The sequence below is a fragment of the Juglans regia genome, chromosome 6, assembly GCF_001411555.2.
Source record: "Juglans regia cultivar Chandler chromosome 6, Walnut 2.0, whole genome shotgun sequence".
NCBI lineage: Eukaryota > Viridiplantae > Streptophyta > Magnoliopsida > Fagales > Juglandaceae > Juglans > Juglans regia.
Window position 1 is genome coordinate 725,528 of NC_049906.1, and position 12,424 is coordinate 737,951.

Sequence of the window (12,424 nt, forward strand, 5' to 3'; positions counted from 1 at the left end):
GAGAGAGAGAGAGAGAGAGGGAAAACCATAAGAGAGAGAATGGGTCGGTTGGGATGGATGGGTCTTGTCCTTTGGGCCAATTGGAAAGTTTTCGTTATTTTTACCTCTTATTAATACCTTTCTAAACAAGATCATTTGGTAGTGTTTCACTGTTTCTTTTGATTGTGGATAGGGATCCATGAGCCCAACCCATCAACGCTCCGGATCGTTAAGTTTTTGTTTTTGATTCCTTTATCCGATTTAAAACTTCATTTTATTTTTCTGAATTTTTAATAGGAAAAAAATAGATACTTAAAATCAATCTTATCACGTTTATTCAATATTTATTTAATATTGCTAGAATAATATTTTAAATAAATAACAATAAATATTGGGAGACTTATTTTAGCATTGCTAAGTACTTACAAGCGGTTTAGTGTACCAAACTAAGTATCGATGCTGACATGATTTTTTTATAGAGAGAAAAATAAAAGAAGAAAAATTTTAAAAGAAGAAGAAGGTTTATTAATTATCTCATAAAAATTATTTCTGTCTTTAATTCGTATCGTTTCATTAAACGGATATCTTATATGTAAGTATCGATACGCAATTTGATGCGCGAATTTAATTGCAAGAAGAGTTTTCCAACTTATTTATCTTTCGTAATCAATTTAAGGTTTTGAATTTGAGGGCATCTTTTTTAATTTGTATATACTCGCAATATTCCCACCTTTCATGTCATGTTAATATTGGTGTCGATCACATTTCCCTCTTTATAATTATAAGCCTCCTCCATCAATCATCTCGATAGGATCCATCTGTATCGTGGGTCTCATTTCTTTGACAACAGGAGTACTACAAGTCTCTAAGCAATAGATATATATGAGACAACTCTCATGACAGGTAAAGCTGTGTGATAAAAACAAAAGGAAAAAAAAAAAAAGTGGCAATATCGTTGACTCTATCTATACCAGCGCATGCATGCAGCACCAGTAAGTTTTGATAACGTACTTAAGCAAGATTTCTCTCCATTGGGGAATGTCTCCATGGGTGGTGGAAAACTGCAAGGAAATAGATGAAAAGCAGAATGAAAGCTTTTATGGAAGGAAGGCAACGTCTCATGTGATGAGTAAATTATTAGCAGATCAAATTCATTGTGAGGGACTGATCTGCCATGGCCTATCACGTCAGTCACACACTAATAACCACGCGTACATGCATGCATGCAGGACTGATCATTTGCTATCATTGAATTATCTTCTTCTTTTTTTATTGTTTTGGAATTACAAAGATCTGTTGCAGACTTACAATGTGAAACAAATCATGAAAAATCTGGTTATAAATAGGAGTAGATCTTTAATTTGGATAGAAAAAACCAGTGTAAAAGGTTCCATTTCCTACTCAAGCCTTTCATTACTGTTCAAGGGATTCGATCGACTCCATATATCGGAAGAAATTAGTAAGAAAGTAGAATAATGAATGTGTTAGAAATTAATTACTTGAGGCTGCTAATTAAAATCGCGATTGCATGTTGTTAAAACTTAAAACTCCAATAGGCGGAAAGCAGCAGAGCACATTATCTGAGGGATTCCATGCATGCATATGAGAGCTTTGGCAGCTGTAAGGGTACGGCCTGGGCGCGCATCACACGTACCTAGCTAGCCGCCTGTTTTATTGGTTTCTGTACTTAGGCCTAAAGGCTTGATAGAGACAGTACGCTCGCGTTTCTTCTTTCATCCGCAACCTATTTTTCTGTGTAAACATATAAATTTTATTTTGGCGTCTCGATACTCATCTAAAAGTAGAGTGTGTGTATATTCTGTCGGATGTTCCATGGCCCTACCAAAATACAAGGAAATATTGAAACCTACGAATCATTGGAGGAGGCCAGCTGAGACCTGTCATTCGTGTGGGACTTTTATTCATGTTCAGTTCCATTCTGAACTATTCACTTCCTATTAATTTGTGTTTTTAGTTGATATTTTGTTGATTAATGTTACGACTACGAGGTAATTGTTTTAAAAAAGAGAAAAGATATTTACAATCGTGAATTGCGTAATTACCGCGTAATCACTTTGAAAAAAATGAATAAAATATGGGATCTACATGAAAAAAAATAATTTTTTAATAGTGGACTCTACTTTTTTTCAAAGCGATTACGCGGAAGTTACGCACTTCAAAGTTTTATGTAGAATTACTCAAAAATAATTACGATTTATACAATACTTACACACTCACGACTATAAGTATCATTTTTATATTTTATTTTAAATTTTAAGAAAGTTGTTAGTACTATTCATGTCAACTTTAATGCTATTAATTAATGAGAAATTATACTTGTAGTCTTGAGTATACAAGTATCGTGCAATCATTTTAAAAAAAATGAATAAATATGAGATCCACATAAAAAGAAATTAATTTTTTAATAGTAAATTTCACACTTTTTCAAAATGATTATATATCATTTATACATTCTATAATTATACGTAACATTACTCTTAATTAATATATGATTATATATAATGTGGTAAATAAGATCACTTGATCGTTTGGGGTTTATAATTTCCCATGTGGGTTGGGTGTTTTGCTTTCATTTGTATTTGTTTTTGTCAGTGAGCCAAACAAGAGATAGAGACAGACAAGACATCTTTGTCTTTCGGCCAGTATAGTACTTATACAGATAGATGGACAAGACATGAAATACAATCATTACTTTCACTAAGGTTATTGGGGCTTTGGGGTTTTCAGAATCGGAGTGGGTTTGGCTAATTTTGCGAATGGAGATTTTCATTCATTTGACACCATTTTAGCACAAACATCTCTTTCAAAAAGGTTACTGAAATGACTAGGAAAATGTAAAAAAATATAAATAAAAATCTTTTCATGGGTCAATTCGTTCATGGGAAAAATAAAAATTGTATCTTTTAAAGTAGTTGAGTCCGCACTCATAGATATTTTTATTTTATATTAGGCTTATTTTGGTTATTAAAATCATTTCATTTCAGTTTATTTTATTATTATAATTTTTATATAAAATATAAATAAAATTTTAAATTTATTAAATTCTAAAATAATAATAATATTTTAAAAAAATATTTTAATAATATTTTATTTAACTTTCAATTTTTAAAAATTATCTCATTTTATTATTTAAACTCCACCTTAGTTACTTCCAAAATTCTTTCCATACACGAGATAGTGCGTATCACACTATTGATCAAGAAGAAGAAGGATTTATGAAAGAAAATAGGGAATGAAAGCAATTCAGATCTAAGATTTATAGCTAATTTGGATGTTAAGACGGTGTCAACCATCTTATATCAACATCCAAACACTAATAAAATATAAATATTTTTTAATTTTAAACTTTTAACATTTTCATATAATCATTATCTAATCATTACAACGTTATTAAATTTCTAAATAAAATATAAAAAATAATTTAATTTTTTTTAAAATTTTAAACAAATATAATATTAAAAAATTATATTATAACGTTATTTTTTATAATTTTTTATTTAACTTTTTCTTTCTCATTTGTCAAAATCTCATAAAACTAGTTTGGATAGTGAGATGAGATGAGATGAGATGGTTTTAGGTGAATTGAATAAAATATTATTAGAATATTATATTTTAATATTATTATTATTTTGAGATTTAAAAAAGTTAATTTTTTATTATATTTTGTGTGAGAATTTAAAAAAATTATAATAATGAGATAAGATGAGATAATTTTTGTATTCAAACAAGTCATAAATTAACTCAAACCATTTCATTACTATTTACAAACTATTTCATTATTATTTATAAATTTTTCATCTTATGATCTCAACATCCAAACGAGATATACGTACAGATATTTCTGTAAACCCAACATATGGAAATAAAGTGACCAGAGGGGAAGGATTGTAAATGTAAACCCAACATACGGAATATTAATTTAATTTCAAAAGAAATAAAGTGGAGGGGAAGGATTTGAAAGTCTGGAAAAGTACCTGACAGCTGGAATATATATGATCATATTAATTAAGGTTACGTTTAGATGTTGAAATGAGTTGAGTTGAGTTGAGTTGAGTTGAGTTGAGATAATAAAATATTGTTAGAATATTATTTATTATTATTATTATTATTTTAAAATTTGAAAAAGTTAAATTGTTTATTATATTTTGTGTTAGGATTTGAAAAAGTTGTAATGATGAGTTGAGATGAGTTGAGAGAAGTTGTGATTCCAAACGAAGCCTAAGTCAATGCTGATACGTTTTTGAGTTATTGAAGTTGGTGATCAAAACAGTACTATTGTTTTGAGAATAACATGACATATATCCTCAGATGATCGATGCAAGTTTTGTTTTCCAATATGCATGTTCTTGTCATGAGGTCAAATGATTTCCCCTGTCTGCAGCCACATGAATTGTATATATTTCTCTCCCCTTAATATAGATATTGTGGTTAATATTCTTATTCTTTGTCAAAATATCCACGCAAGTACTAATCAAAATCAATTCTACCTAAAGCTAACCGCATAAAATGGGGGGAGGCCGGGGGGGGGGGGACGACAAGGAGTTCCTTTAGGGAAAAGGGCATGATTTCTCAAAAATCAGATTCGCTTTTGCTCAGGCACTCATATATATAACATATATATATATATATATATATATTTCAAGCTTTCAACGTCAGCTTTTGAGGAAGAATCGGCCACTCGCTTTGCGTTTTATAATGATCAGTATGAAGCTAGCTGGAAACAGTGTACGTAACAGAGTCAAAATGCAGCCAAATTAAACACTAAATTGCCTGTAAATGGCCAGGAGATCAGAATATGATCCAGCTAGCTTATATATATATATATATTCGGTTTAATATATAATCCAATTTTTTTTTTTTTTTTGTTTAAAATTATCAGAATATTCCAACTTCCATTAGAGCTTCTGGTCATGAGATCTCCGTTTTTCACCTAAAAAGTTGCTGTAACCCAGTAACATATCTAGGGCCCCTTTTTTTTTTATTATTTAAAGAAGAGGACAATATCTTAAATTTATTGATAGCGATCACTTATAATAGAAAAAAATCACGATTACATATAAATATTTAGAGATTACAAATAGTCATAAATACCAAAACCCAGTCTCTTTATCTAAAGCCTCTTTATCTTTGTGTTTTCGCAATTTATAATGTTTGTCGTTTGTCTTTCTTAAGCTTCTTTTTCACCCCAAAAAGAATAAGCTAGAGAAGAATGCCATGCATGCATTCTATTATGTAGTGTATAGTTTAGACATGAGTGGTGTACTAGTACTACTACATTATTAGCATTAATATTGCTCAAAACTTTATGCAGATATGGATTTATAACAGGAGATCATCACCGGATTAAAAGTTGATACACTTTGGAGGGAACTTTCCCCCCTGGCCATAACATAATAAAACAGTAAGCAGGAGCCTCATGAGCACGGTGGGTTGCACTCTCTTGTATATATTATTTATACTTGAAAGGTACCAAAGTGACCTATCCACTATTGTTTTGTAATGGTTTCTTCTAGCTAGCGCTATATTTCCATTAAACTTAATTGGAACACATATCCAACATATATATATATATATATATATATATATTTAGAGAAAGTGATGATCACTAGTTATTAGGTATGGAATGGAACTTATGCTAAACAGTCCAAAAGAGCATCTTGAGGAGAGGGATATAATTAAAGTTGATCACGAATTAGTGCATCAAAAGCACCAAAAAGGATTAACTTTATCCTCATTGTCCAGATCGTATGGTTTAAGACTCAAAGCTCTTCATACAGGGCTGCTTTCAATATTAAAATCATTCCCACAAAAGATTAGAACATAACAGACAGGACTAAGAGCAAAACATAGTACTAAGAGGACCGCAGTGTTCATTTTTTCATGTGTTTTGCACTATGTTGGAGCTTCTATCTAATAAAAATGCATATATTTTCCATCTGTTCGTTTTGATCTTTGCCATATCTAATAAAAATCGAAGCATGATTATATTTAGTACTATATATGTTACCTAATTAAAAGGACAATTCCGATGTAAAGAATCAAAGAATCAATAAAAACTACGTCACACAGCGACCACATATTCATGTGGTCGTAAAAAACTATGAATTGTGTGCCCTCCAAAAAAGAAAACTATCAGAGTGGCTAGTTAGGGCGTTTGTTTTTACAATACATCTTATCTTATTTATAATTAAATCTAAAACAATAATAATATTAAAAAAAATACATGATACGAGAAGTTGGCTGTTTAGTGTTTAGAACAAATTTGAGTAAAACCCTAAAGTAAAGAAAATTTTTGGAGATCATGATATGAGAGCAACTGTAGCATTTTTTTTTTTTTTTTTTTTCTTTTTTAAAGTTCTCTCTCACTCTCACCTTGCCAAAAAGTAAACAGTTTCATAGCCCATATAAACTATACCCAAATGGCCGAAAGATGAAACAAAAGAAAAAGCCACCATCAGTATTGGTCTTGGTAGCCTGGCCAATTTTAAACCATGAAGGTTTGGATGATTAGGCAGGAGCCCACTGTCCAAGTTGATGTAAACGAGGCCGTCTACATCTCCAATATCACTCCCTGCCGACCCATAGCAGTAAACAGTGATACGTCGAGTAGTAATAAACAAAGACAATGTATATGGAAGCCATCAAAGCTCCCACTCCCTCACCATCCCTTTTGGACTGGCATGCAGGTGAAGAACTTTCATTGCTTTTGAAGTCCTTTGCTACTTTTCTCCCACTTCAGCAAACTCCTTTTTCTTGGCAAGTTTCTGTGTCCTTTGTTGATAATAATCTTTAAGGGTTTCTTCTTGCTGTGGTCTCTAGTGCTTTTATAATTTTATCGGTTCCGGCCAGCTTCATCATCAAGAAGTTGGGTCTCCAACGAGCTGGAGCCTCGAGTCAGTAAGCATTCCTTTCCACATTCAGAAGGGTTCCATTTTGGGAAATTTTCGATTCAGAAGAACTGAAGTTAGTAAATTAGAAGCTCTAATGTCATCATGTCAGCATAAGCATTCTTCGCGAGAAAGGATAACGAGTCATATATTTTAAAATAACTCAACTTACAAAATGGTTCAACCTCTCTCACATGCCGTCTAAATGAAAGTTGGAAGGGAAAGGAAATACATATTTAAGATTTTTCTCCTCACGTGGGGTTGGAACTTTTTACCGTTGGGATGAAAGTATGCAAAAAAAAAAAAAAAAAAAAGTCAAAAAAATACAGTGCGTGCGTTGAGTTTCAAACTGTTGGAAAAGGATCTTTCACCAAACATCACAAGATTCCAACTTCGACGAAGGACCATAACTAGTCACTTCTCTCACCTTCGGGATTTAAAGAAAAATTGGAAAATGACTAATCAAAAATATGCTCGAGAGGGCAACCTAGTTTTTCAACAATCTCTTTGCTTTACCTTGGTTCTTTCTGTTACTCAAGCAAAGGCATCTTGTCCAGAAAGCAATTTGCTTTGGTAGTCTCAGTTTAATTACTTGACATCACAATATATGTCATTAGCGATTCCTCGATGTCAGAATACCAGAATACAGAGTACTGTTCAACTGACAATAAAGAATATAAAGAACTTGAACAAGAAGATGAACTCATTAGTTTATCTATAAACAAGAACTAGATGGGTACTAGAATTAACAATATCTATTTTTTTTTTTCAATGTCGGGAACCTCTTCAAGGCAGGACCCTTCGGACCAACTCCTGTAGAGTAAACCCCGGTCCCGTGCACCGCACCCTCAACTGTAAACAACATCTTTCCCTGGCATATTATCCCATCATCCCCCATTATGGAAACAAGCTGGGTAAAATGCTTGACGTACAATGGCTCTGCTCATTAATTACACAGACCATCCCAATTTTTTGGTTTTTTGATCAGTATATAAAAATTTTGTTGATGAAAGACAATCCTAAAATTCTATACTTGGAGATAATAACAATTTCTACAACACCTGATATCGATATCATGGATGGTATTTTGACCACAAAACCCTACCTCTTTCAAGCTTTTCTTTGTCAAATCCGGCACATAAAATCCACAGCCCGAAAGTTTGTGTGGCAATATATAATTTTGCAAGTAAACTTCAGTCTGAGTTTGATCGTAAAAGGCTTGACGAGGCCCTCTCCACAATCCTCCCAGGAGCATAAAGTGAAACTCCTGTATTTTGGAATGATGAAGAGGAAGAGGGAGCAAGGGCTGAACCAGCAGTGGTGGAGAAAGCGCTAGTGTTGCTGCTGACATTTATGCTTGTTACATTAACAGGCCCTTCAGTCATGGAGTTAGGGGCAGGTGGCCTCTCAATCTCTGTAATCCCTTCTAACATCTGTACCACTTTCCCCATCATTGGTCTCTGTGACGGTTGCTCCTGGATGCACCAAAAACTTACTTTAATTGCCCTCACCACTTGCTTCATATCGATCTCTTGGTCAGCCAGCCTTCCATCAAGAATTCCATTAACGTTACCTTTCTCAAACTCTTCATATGCCCACACAGAGAACTTTTTCCGATTGGTTTCTGCAGATACTTCGAAATTCCGTCTCCCACTCACTATCTCCAAGAGAACCATACCATAACTATAAATATCAGATTTTGAGGTTATCGGAAGATTTGCCAGCCATTCTGGTGCCAAATATCCTCTTGTACCTCTGATGCTTGTCAAGGTTCGGTACCTATGGTCCTTTGGATTAACCAGTTTGGCAAGACCAAAATCTGAGACTTTGGCAGTATAGTTCTCATCCATGAGAATATTTTCCGGTTTTATATCACAGTGAACAATGCAGTCTCGACACTCCTCATGAAGGTATGTGATTCCCTTTGCAGTTCCAAGGGCAATGTTGAACCGGGACTCCCAATTCAACAACTTTACCGACTGATCTTCCGACGTGAAAAGGAAACTATCAAGAGACCCATTTTTCATGAACTCGTATACTAGAAGTCTGTGACGCCCTTCGGAGCAAAAACCAATCAACCTCACCAAATTCAAATGATGGGTGCTACTTATAGTTGCAACCTCCATTCTAAACTGTTTCTCTCCCTGCTCAATTCCCTCAAGTTGCTTGACTGCAACAACCGTTCTATTAGCAAGAATCCCTCTGTAAACAGCCCCAAATCCTCCAGCTCCAAGCTTCTCCTTGAATCCCTTGGTTGAGCGTTGGAGCTCCTTGAACGTGAACTGAACTGGGGCACCAGAAGCATACTCAAGAAGAGCGTACTGAGCTGAAAATCCTCCAAACTTGGGGCTATTTCTACAACACCACCACCACAAACTACCCTCCAAGGCAATCAAACCGAAAATGGTGCCTATAACCACAATAGCTACAACCCATGGATGCATCCTCCAACCGCTACTCTCCCCAACAACCTGTGCAGAAGGCGATGGGTTGGGATCCACTGGTGAGCAAACCTTGACATACGAAGTGCTAGGCAATGCAGGACTCTGATAGCCGCTAATAAAAACCGGCGTCTTGTAATAACACAGCCCTGTCCCATCCGACAAAGAAGTGGAAGCATCGCAACTCGGATTCACAAGACAATTTGATCTACAGGCCGCTATACCCACAAAGAAAATCTGCGACTCTGTCTCCGGTGGGTATGTTAAGAACACTGTGTGTTCCATATCCAACATGGTCGCATTCCCCGGACAATCCGCTGTCTCCACCTTCCTCTTACAACCTTGCCTACTATCCTTTGGATCAAGCGGCTCGAAGTTCTGAGACGGGCACTCGCAAATCGGGTTCGTATCATTATAACTACAAATTCCCATATTTCCGCAGAAGCCAAAAACCTGACATTGGTCCTCAACAGCTGCCCATCTCACAACTCGAGCCCCACTCCCTCTATCAGAGCTATAAATCCTTAAATTCCCATCATCATCCAACCTCAGGAACCTCAGCGTATCTCTATTTTCAGCATAATCATTGCTATAAGCAAAGATAGCCCCATCAGACAAACTAGGATCGTAAATCGATACAATCCCGATGCTCTGTATTCCTAAACTCGGAGAAGTTATATTGGCATTATAAGAGGAATTCAAACCTTGATTGTAATATTCGATGCTCTCATTCCAACTTAGTGTGAGATTGCCAGAAGAAAGAAGACGAAGGGTGTAAAACCCAGATCGCAGAGACATACCGGTAGTGAAGTTCTGGGACGGCACGATCGTATCAGTTGGGTGCTCAAAGGAGGACCAGACCGAAACAGTTCCGGTTCGAAAGAGGGCAAGCTCACCGTAGTCGTCGAGGGAGGCGGAGGAGACGTTAAGGCCGGTGGTGGGGGATTCCCAGACGATATGGTTGGAGCCGTTGAGGAGACGGAGGGTGCCGGTGGGTAGGAACTGGAAGGAAGCTCCAGAGTCGACGGGGGTGGAGCCAGCGGTCCAGATGGGGACACCGCCGGAGTAGAAGATGGCGGCGATGAAGGAGGGGCCGAGTGGAAGGAAGCCGAGGGAAAAGGCGGAGCTTGGGGAGGACCACATCTCGTTTGTGTTGGAGGCGTAAAGAGTTGACCCAGGTGAGATTGTACCTGCCGCCGCCGCTTCTTCTGCTGCAAATAGCAAACTGATGGGGAGGAGGAAAAGCAAGAGGAATCTGGGTTGGATTCCAAGGTGGGTCATTTTACTTCTGTTCAATGTTTCTTATCTGGGTTTGTGAATTTGTTCCAATATCTATGTATCTGTAATTGTGGATGGGTGGGGAGTATCTGCGTGATTATGCAGAGACAGAAAAGAGAGAGAGAGGGTTAAAACTTGGAAGTGGGAAGTGGGAGGAAGACCTTGGACTTGGACTTGGGCGGCGTTGTCGTCGTCGTCTTTCCATACTTTGCGTGCTGCAGCGTGCGGGCAATTGCGACCTGGTCAAATGGCCATTGAGGTAGAGTGGTAAACACCTTGGAATTCAGAAAAGACCTTTGAATTCCGTGGCTTCTCTTTTGTGGGCAACGAATCAGATTTATGCGTATCGGACCGTTTGTAAAATCAGCACTACTTTTCAGCTTTGACAATTATTTTCAAAACTAACGAAATGCCATACCCATGGCGGGTTTCTAACTTTCTACAGTGTTTTGGGTTTGGGTTCGAAGGCCCTTTTTCTTCTCCTTTGTTGTTCTTTTGTTATAAGAATTTTGGGCCCTCTTGCTCCTGGCTCAAATCAAAATGCATAGATTCAACAATACCCAATAAATAAGCAGTATGAATCTCTGTCTCGCCTTTGAAATAGACATGTTTTGCAACTTTGCTATAGCATTATTATCCATATCAGCTGCTACCTCCTTCAGTAAAGGGTACCCTTTCAATATGGCCCTTGAAAGAACATGAGCATTTTTCAGTTGCTTTTGCAAGAATATTCTTCCTTTGCTCCCAACGATGATCATTCAAGCGATCTGACTTTCTTACTTTCTTTTCTACCGTGTGCCTCACACATCCTTTCAACCAATTATAGGCACGTAGTATATTGAGTAATCCTACTCATTATTTAAATTTTCATCATCCTCTTGTCATTCTATGATATGACGTTAAATGATTGGAAACTATTTATTATATTTTTCATTAGTGAACCTATAATCTAATGCCACACTATGGGATGATGAGAAAAGTGAGGATGAATAGATTTTTCTAGTATACTTATGGCTAATTTCTTTCCCAAGATAGAAGCCTAGAACCCTTCCATGCCATAACCTCATTTTCACTCACTGATATACAACATCCCCAAATTTTAATGCATCAACTTTTCCAACCTCTATTTTCACCATTTCTTCAATCATCCTGGCCACTGTAGTATTATCATCCACTTCATTAGGCAGGCTACTAGACATCAGAACATCTTTTCGTATGAACTGCCGCAAGTTGTTCACCTACATGTTGCTAAAACACTCCCAATCAGTTCTTGCATCCTCGTATCTATATACCTCAGCACATTTCAAAATGCCTAGCTAATGGGGCTCCACTTGTTCGAACAAAAATCGTTCCTTTGAAGGCCCTGTGCTAATGAGTAGTGACTTGATTGAGACAGACGAGCACTGAATGCAAAGTTGGGACAGTGGCAAAATAATTGTGTGAATATAGGGGAAATGCCTTATGTGTTGATAATTGTAGACATCTTTAAGTGATACGTGTTGACAACAAGAGTATTAGAACTATACATTCGAGTCTTGATATCATCCACCAGGGGCTTCAAGCTGACTTTGTATTCTTGAGCTGCTCGGTTCATCATTTGTTAGCAGGCAATACAGTTTGAAGGTTCGGCAAAACTGTCGGAGCCGACCCAATTGGAATAATGGTGGTAAGAACCAATTTCCGAGCTCCCAAGTTGTTAAACTTATCTGCATAAACGACAGAGCAGGGTATGAACCAGACCACCATTAATTGGCCGTAGAGAGGGAGAGAGAGAGAGAGAGAGAAGCCATTGATAGTCAACCTCCACATCACTTGCAA

At 36.4% G+C, this 12,424-nt stretch overlaps 1 protein-coding gene across 1 annotated transcript; it reads right to left on the reverse strand.

Annotated features, from left to right (window-relative positions):
* Positions 1-7,572: 7,572 nt before the first annotated feature.
* LOC109020451 (G-type lectin S-receptor-like serine/threonine-protein kinase At1g34300) lies at positions 7,573-10,945 on the reverse strand. Its single transcript, XM_035691057.1, has one exon. It carries the CDS (start codon positions 10,607-10,609, stop codon positions 8,081-8,083), a length of 2,529 nt encoding a protein of 842 aa, XP_035546950.1. The 5' UTR covers positions 10,610-10,945; the 3' UTR covers positions 7,573-8,080.
* Positions 10,946-12,424: the final 1,479 nt, after the last annotated feature.

Excerpts from the sequence above, each read along its gene's own strand:
- LOC109020451 (XM_035691057.1), bottom strand. The coding sequence starts at position 10,609 with ATGACCCACCTTGGAATCCAACCCAGATTCCTCTTGCTTTTCCTCCTC.